The sequence below is a fragment of the Oryzias melastigma genome, unplaced genomic scaffold (assembly GCF_002922805.2).
Source record: "Oryzias melastigma strain HK-1 unplaced genomic scaffold, ASM292280v2 sc00313, whole genome shotgun sequence".
In the NCBI taxonomy this organism is placed as follows: Eukaryota; Metazoa; Chordata; class Actinopteri; order Beloniformes; family Adrianichthyidae; genus Oryzias; species Oryzias melastigma.
Genome location: NW_023416920.1, coordinates 36,619 through 45,190, shown reverse-complemented (window position 1 = coordinate 45,190; position 8,572 = coordinate 36,619). Strand labels below are relative to the sequence as shown.

Below are 8,572 nucleotides of genomic sequence, written 5' to 3'. Positions count from 1 at the left end.
TATGTTTATCACACAATTTAAACCTTAAAAGTATATACATTTTGAATTTTAAATGAAAAAAGTAAGAGATTTTAATCCAATAATAGCAAGAGATTAAAAAAAGACAAACTATTCGGTCTTTTTAAAGCCCAGAAAAGTAATTTTCTTTGAAGACTTGTTAATTATATTGCATTTTTCCTTATCTGTTAGCTGTTTAAAGACTCACTACAATGAAAATGTTTTTAACATGTTCTTGTAGTAATTTTCTAAAGATGGAGAACATATATAAAGTAAATTAAGATTAAAATTGCATTTCTAAGTATTCCTTTGTTAAAATTGTTGTGAATCAGTGTCAGCAGTCTCAACAACAACGTAAAGACAAATGTTTAAAGAACTCCTGCTGCTCTGCCGAAGTTATGTCCTAGAAACCAACACAATTTTTTTTTTTTTTACTAAAAACAGCATAACCCTTGTTAAAACACCAATGGGAATGCTTTTACATAAGTTCAAAACATGAAATTTGTTTGGTTACATCACGCATAATTAGAACTTAAAAACAAAAGTAAAAAAAAAAATGTTATTCAGAAGGTGAAAAACACAAAAAGTAATTAAAGAAGAATTGTTTCAAAGCCTGACTATAAAAGGCCTCACTCTTCTTCTGCAGAGTTCAGTTCAACAAGCAGCTACAGACCTGGTTGATGTTACTGTTGGAAAAACTCCAACAATCCAGAAAGCTTTAAGGAAACTGTAAGGCTCACATTTGAAATACAAAACTGAGCAAAAATACTAAAGAGGAAAACATTTGGATCCCAGCAAACACACAGCTGCTCTTATCAGCGCCCCCTACAGGTGAGACGTTTGTTCCATCAGATTGTTGGATGCTGCTGGTTCTGTGGATCTACAAGAAAAGACAAATATGCATCAGGTTTAGATCATATTTGATCACTAAAGAACTAAATATAAACTTACCAAGTGCTGGTCCTTATTGGATTTCAGAGTAAAGCATCTCATCAGCTGAATGAGAGGATTTTCCTGGTAAGAAAATAACATTTTAGGAATATAAAGGAAAATAAGACAGTAAAGATAAAAAAAAAAAAAGATGAAGACTTGACTCACCTTTGTTTCTCTTCATCATCTGTGCATACAGCCGACTGCCATCTAAAAGAAAACAACATCCAGATTTTCTTGGTTGTCACAGCAAACATCCCAGAAGCTGACAGTCTGTCGTTTCTAAAGACACAGCTGCATGGATGGAGAACATGTTTCCATGTAGAGGCAGATCTTACCTGCAGACGCTCCTGTCTTCACATCAGAGTAAACTATCATCTCTGCTGGTTTCTGTCTCTTTTCTGTCAGAACAACATTTGATCAAACTCAACTGTTCAATAAATCCATCATAAATGTTCAATAAATGGGTTTATTTACTCACTTTTCTTAGTGATGGCTTTCAGCTTGATTGAAGAATATGTAATCTTCCTGGATTCACCTGAAACATCCATCATTTATTATATTTTCTTCTGGTCTCATCTTAATTTGAATTAAATATTTTTTTCTTTTTCTTCTTTTTTTCTTATATGTCTGATAGAGAAAATCTGTCATTTTTGCACCACAGATCAATAATTTATATGTAAATGAACAGAAAAATGTGTTTATTCTTGACTGATTCTATCATTCTACCTTTGTTTTCATCTTCTGGATCATTTTGAATCTCTTCAGGATCTTTGTATGATTCATACAGAGAAGATTCACCTAAAAAATGAATCACACAAAGACACAATCAACACTTTTCTAGGAACAAAATGTTTTCCATCAGTTTACAGATCAGATATAAAGACATGAAACTTTCATGTTCAGTTCATTTGTTCTGAAGTCAAACTTATGGAATACATCAACAGCAAATCTTTCCAACTTGTTCATTAGATTATTTCTTCTACAAAAATAGTAAAGGATGTTAAAAAGTCAGAATTCAGGCTGACCTTGGAGCAGAGAAGCATATCTGTTGTGTTCAGCATCAGTCTCATCTGGATCAATATTCTGATTTTGATCATCAGACCTGCTGAGATAAAAGAAATCAATGACTAAATGAACAAAGACATCAATCAATAAAAGAAAAAGGTACCAACCTGATGGAGCTTGAATCTGTAAATGAAAACATCACATGTTTCTATGATGAACAGCAAAACTGAGAAATCATATAATCATCAAAATGATTTTTAAAGAAAAAAATCTCACCTTTTGACTTTCTGTACAAATAAAACATCAGCAGGAAAATCATCAGTAAAAAAACACAAACTGGTCCAACAATCAACAGAACAGGAAGTGAAGAGCTGTCAGGTCTGGATGCTGCTGGAACACATCATGGATTTAAATCAAACTTAGTGACACATTCATGAACTAAATGCTGCTGTTATTGTTCATGCTGAGAACAACTGGAAAGATTTACTGACATGTTACTGCCAACCAGCTCTGTGGAGATTCTTTTCCTGAGGACTGACACTTGTAGAAGCCTTCATGTGACTTTGACACTGCAGGGATGATCATCTCCACTCTGCTCTCACTTTGGATTAATGTGTCATTCTGATAGAAAAACACTTTAGAAAGAAGATTTTCTGTCCTCCACTTGCAGCCAAGAGTAACAGAATGTCCCTCAGTCACAGGATGGACAGGACTCAGCAGGATCAGATCATCATCTGGAAACATCCACATTCATCCTCATCACAGATCATCAGCACATGTTTGACATTGTCTGCTTCATTCTGCTTTGACATCCAGTTGATCATCTCAATCCAGATTCAAGTTGTGTGGAAGTGAAGCTCAAAAAAGGAATCCAAACATGTTTCCACTCACTGTGTCCAGTGATGTTGACTGCGTTGCTGAAAGCTGATCCAGACTCACACCAGAACACTGCATTACTGGACTGGATCTTCTGAACATGACATGTTGATCCATTCATTGTTCCCCAGTCAGAACAGAATGACAGCAAGTCAGGAAGCAGAAAGCTGCCGACTCTCCACTCAGCAGAGTTTCCCTCACAGGTCAGTGAGAGCGAGTCAGAGGTGAAGTGTTGGACTCTGTCAGGACTCACTGAGAGAGACGCTGATGGATGAAGATCTGAACACAAACATGAGGAAGATCAGCACACTTTAGCTGGATTGACTAAAAACAGAAACCTTTGAAATGACTCAAGAATCCTGAGTCTGACCTCCAGACCAGACAAAGTGAGGTTGACTGTAAAGAGTGTAGACGTGTGGCTCTCCTCTTCCAGCTCTGCACACATATCCTGCTGTGTGTGTCTGTCCATGAATGATGTAGGAGTTGTCTGCAGTCCCATTGGAGCTAGCAGGCAGCAGCTCATAGCTGTAAGAGCCAGACTTGTGTGATAGATCAGGAACAGCTTTATACCAGTAGAAGCTCCATCCTGCAGACACATGTTCAACCTCACAGCTCAGAGTCACTGAGGATCCAGGACTCGACCACCGTGGAGACACTCTCAGGACAGGTTCTGGTTTGAGGTCTGATAGAGAGATATTATTAATCTTCATTTATGCATGTCATGTACTTAGTTATTAGAAAATGTTAATGTTTAAAAAGTCTTTCGATGCAGAACAAAAACAAATCCATCAATTTACCTGAAACAGATACTCTGACAGCTTCACTCCACTTTGTTCCAGAATAGGAATCATCTGTGGATCTGCTCTTACAGCTGTAGTCTCCACTGATGGAAGCTGTGAATGTCCAGACTTTCCTGTTTGTCCTGAATGTCTGTGACTGAGGTGTTCTCCATTCATACTCCCACTGAACTCCTTCACCTCCCTGAACCTCACATGTCAGAGTGATCGTCTCTCCTCTGAACATCTGAGACCAGCTGGGTTTTTGGGTCACACTCACTTTGTTGGAAACTGAAAATAAACATAAAATTAAAAATGAAATTATAACAGCTGACTGATAACATTTAACATCATGATCTATTGGACAAACTCACAGGTTATGCTGATGGTGACTTCATCACTTTTATCAGAGTAGATCGTTGATTCTCCTCTAGATCCTCTGCATCTGTAGATTCCTCCTTGTGAGACTCTGATGTTTCCATTTTCTCCATCATTGATTCTGTATTCAGAGGTGTGTGAGGTTCTTCTGAACCACTCATATTTCCAACCAGCAGATTTCTCCACAGAGCAGCTCAGTGTCACTCTGTCTCCCACTGACACAGTTGTTGTTCCTGCTGTCAGTCTGGATCTGTCTGATGATAAGAATACTGAGATTAACCTTTCAAATGATGAGTTTCTTTGCATTAATGACATTCTCTTAGTAATTAAAAAAGAAAAAAAGAAACAAAGCATCATTTTCAACATACACCTATCCTTTCAAAACACAGAGGAAGAGGTAGAACAATGACGTCTTTGGTGTTCCGTGTAACCAGGAGTGAGCTGAACTTCACAAAAAAGATGGCACAGACAGAAGAACTAGAACATCAGAATCATGACTCAGCAGTTCACCTGGAGGACAATACACTCCGAAGATGACAATAAAGACATTCTGGACAGATGATTCAAGGAAGTCATCTACACTATATAACCAAAAGGATTGGCTCACAGATCCAGATTATCACAATCAGGTGTCTTAATTATTTGGCCTAGCCATTGGTATATCAAATCCAGCCCTCAGACATACAGACTGTTTTTACAGACATTACTGAAAGAAAGTTCTCCTCTCAGTAGTTCAGTGAATTCCATCTTGGAACTGTCTTAGGACACCACCTGTACCACAAATCCAGTCATGAAATGTCCTAAATATTCCACAGTCAACTGTCAGCTCTTTCATAACAGAATAAAGTGGTATGTGTACAACAGCCACCAAGTGGTCGACCACATAAACTGAAGGAGAGGGGTCAGTGGATGATGAAGTTCATAGTGCAAAGAAGTTGACGACTTTCTGCACAGTCAATTGTTACAGAGCTCCAAAGTTCATGTAACCTTCAGATTATCCCAACTACAGTACGCAGAGAGCTTCGTAGAATGGGTTTCCATGACCGAGCAGCTGCATCAGTCCACACAAGTGCAATGGAAAGCATCAAATGCTGTGGTGTAAAGCACGCTGCCACTGGACTCTACAGCAGTGGAGACGCCTCCTCTGGAGTAATGAATCACACTTTTCCATCTGGAAATCTGATGGACCAGTCTGGGTTTGGAGGTTGCCAGGAGAACAGTACATTTTGGACTGCATTGTGCAAAGGGTGAAATTTGGTGGAGGGGGAATGATGGTGTGGGCTTGTTTTTCAGGAGTTGAGCTTGGCCCCTTGGTTCCAATGAAAGAAACTTTGAATGCTTCAGGATACCAAAATATTCTGGACAATTCCATACTCCCAACCTTGTAGGAACAGTTTGGAGCAGCCCTTCCTCTTCCAACATTACTGTACACCAGAGCACAGATCAAGATCCAGAAACACACGGAGGACAGAGTCTGGTGTGGATGCTGGACTGGCCTGCAAAAAGTCCTAACCTGAACCCTATAGAACACCTTTGGGGTGAATTATAGCAGAGACTGAGAGTCAGGCCTTATCCACCAACATCTGTGTGTGACCTGACCAATGCCCTCTTGGTAAAATTGTCCAGTATTCCTATAAACACTCCTCAACCTTGTGAAAAGCCTTCCCAGTAAAGTTGAAGCTGGAATATCTGCCAAAAGTAGACCAACATCATACTAAACTCTATGGGTTAGGAATGGGGTGGAACTTCAGTTTATATGTGAGTCAAGGCAGGTGAGCCGATACTTTTGGTTAATATAGTGCATGTATAAATGGGGAAACGTGTGTGTGTGTGTGTGGGGGGGCTTTTTCGATTCGATTCACAAGACACTGAATCGATTCGATTCCTATGTTTTTCAGTTCTTTAATTTCATTCAATTCAATTATGAGTTTACACATCTATACAAATGTGTTTAGAAATACATTAATAATCTACTATATAATTTGAATATATTTATATTAATCTGATACAGTTCACATATTGTAACATGTATCAGTGAAATATTGAAATTGGTAATAGCATACAGTGCTACATGGATTCTCAAAAGGAGAAGCTCTAACAAAAGGTTCATTTCATTAACAATGTAAACAGTGCTGTTTCTCCTGGAGGGGGCTTCAGTTTTGGCCACTAGGTGGCGATCACGCTATAGAAGTACACCTTATTCAAGAAGATAACAGTATAAAGGAAAAAAACGATGTTTTGGACCACAAATTGTCTCTTTTAAAAATATATCCTTAAAAGAGTTTGGAAAATTTCATGCCTGTGAGTTTATAAAGATTCTTCAATTAGTCAGCAATTTTTTAGGTTGACCGAGCGTTACCGTTAGCCGTCCTATGGGGAATTCCATTAAATGTTAGCATCAAGTTAGCGGAGTTTAGCTTCATGAGCTAAATCAATTTTGTCTTTTGATAATCGATTCTTGATCTATTAAACTTAAATCGATTCAAATCGATTAATACATTTTTTCAACCAAGCCCTACTTTTTCTGTCTTCCTTAAACTCTTTTCCCAGAAATCTGAACTCAAATTTAAAACTGACAAACAATGATAGATCAGTAATCAGACTCAGCATCACTGAATCACATGCAGACTCATCAAGTAATGAGACATTAATCCACCATCCTGATCCAAACTGGATCTTTGACGTTTACATCTGATCTTATGATGTCTAGTTGTTTAATTTTTGGGTCAAAACTTGAAGAAGTTCAGAACAGAAATAAACTGAACTTCCTCACCAGCAGTCAGAACTGAAGAAGCTCCTCAGATGAACAGTGAGCGACTTCTATGACTAATAAATGTGAATGTCTGAACTTCTTAAAGGTCTGGAAGTTTTCCTGATAATTATTTCAATAAAGAACCAAGAAAACACAAAGAAACTCACCATCAACAGTGATTGGATCACTGAACTCTGTGTAATAAACTGGTTCTCCTCTTCCTCCTCTGCATCTGTAAACTCCTCCCTGAGAATCTTTAATTTCTCTATTCAAATGATAATCAGTATTTATCACTGTCAGCAGTTTATCGTTTTTCTCTCCTCTGTAAAAAGAATAACTCCAACCAGATGATGATGGATTCACAGAACAGCTCAGAGTTCTTCCTTTTCTAATTAGCTGAGCCTTTGGCTTATCTGGAAGAGATTAAAAATAAATACATAAACTTTTTTTGAGGAAATAATAAAAATACTGGAAAATGTGAAACTGATTATTTAATGTTGAAAGCAAAAAACTGGCCATCTTTGTAAAGAATTATTTTTATGATTACTATGTTATATTATTTTTATTAATATTGCTGCAAACGTTTGTATTTAAAAAACAATACTCCTAATTTTTTTATTCTTATTTGTTTATAGATAACATTTTCAGAAGAAGAATACCATAACTTAGCTTCATGTTCTTAAAAGTTATCTTTGTTAATGTCATTATAAAATAAAAATGTTCACAATCAGCTTAAAATAAAATTCTTACCTGAAACAGATAACCTGACAGCTTCACTCCACTTTGTAGCAGAATAGGAATCATCTGTGGGTCTGCTCTTACAGCTGTAGTCTCCACTGATGGAAGCTGTGAATGTCCAGTCTTTCCTGTTTGTCCTGAATGTCTGTGACTGAGGTGTTCTCCATTCATACTCCCACTGAACTCCTTCACCTCCCTGAACCTCACATGTCAGAGTGATCGTCTCTCCTCTGAACATCTGAGACCAGCTGGGTTTTTGGGTCACACTCACTTTGTTGGAAACTGTTTACATCACATTTAAAAACAATAAAACAATCAGACATATTTTGATGTTAAAACAAATGATTAGGAAAATGAAGTTTAGTCACTCACAGGTTATGCTGATGGTGACTGCATCACTTTTATCAGAGTAGACGGCTGGTTCTCCTCTAGATCCTCTGCATCTGTAGATTCCTCCTTGTGAGACTCTGATGTTTCCATTTTCTCCATCATTGATTCTGTATTCAGAGGTGTGTGAGGTTCTTCTGAACCACTCATATTTCCAACCAGCAGATTTCTCCACAGAGCAGCTCAGTGTCACTCTGTCTCCTACTGACACAGCTGTTGTTCCTGCTGTCAATCTCGATCTGGGTCTGTCTGAAATGAATAACAAACCCATTTCAATCATAAGTAGCATTTGTAAGCATATTTTATACATGTAGGCATAATAATGCATTTATTTAATAAGAAATTACATTTGCATAATAATACATTCTAAATTCATGCTTTAGATTGTTCAATACTAAGTGTGTTTGTTTAAATGGTCATTTAAAATGACTCATGTGAAAAACAATAATAAATTACCTGATACATGTATAGAGACTCTATTGCTGCACTTTGTATAATCTGAACTCTTCCTGTGTCCACAGCACTGATAATCACCACTGTCACGTTTATACAGAGGTTTTATTATTAAATGTTGGTGTGGGACATCAGAATAAGGTGTCCAATCACGTTTCTTCAATGTGTATTTCCAGTCTTCTGCTCTTTCTTCCTTCATGTCACATTTGAAGGTCACAGATTCTCCAATATAAAAAGTTGACCATTTGGGTTCAATAGTCAACTCAGCATCTACAAC

The 8,572-nt window shown here is 37.4% G+C and overlaps 1 protein-coding gene and 1 long non-coding RNA gene across 3 annotated transcripts; both read right to left on the bottom strand.

The window, feature by feature from the left end:
• Positions 1 to 326: 326 nt before the first annotated feature.
• Positions 327 to 2,019, bottom strand: LOC112139885. Of its 2 annotated transcripts, XR_004947436.1 has the most exons (5): positions 1,956 to 2,019; positions 1,657 to 1,728; positions 1,096 to 1,465; positions 949 to 1,011; positions 327 to 877 (listed from the first exon to the last, which is right to left on the bottom strand). It is a non-coding gene; the product is annotated as an uncharacterized LOC112139885 (long non-coding RNA). The 2 variants fall into 2 exon arrangements; XR_004947435.1 differs by lacking the exon at positions 1,956 to 2,019 and having other exon boundaries at positions 1,096 to 1,844.
• An 89-nt stretch (positions 2,020 to 2,108) lies between these two features.
• Positions 2,109 to 7,236, bottom strand: LOC112139886. The gene is made up of 8 exons (XM_036210935.1): positions 7,230 to 7,236; positions 6,885 to 7,130; positions 3,962 to 4,219; positions 3,609 to 3,878; positions 3,182 to 3,493; positions 2,827 to 3,090; positions 2,427 to 2,669; positions 2,109 to 2,325 (listed from the first exon to the last, which is right to left on the bottom strand). Exons 1-8 carry the CDS (start codon positions 7,234 to 7,236, stop codon positions 2,144 to 2,146), a joined length of 1,782 nt encoding a protein of 593 aa, XP_036066828.1. The 3' UTR covers positions 2,109 to 2,143.
• Positions 7,237 to 8,572: the final 1,336 nt, after the last annotated feature.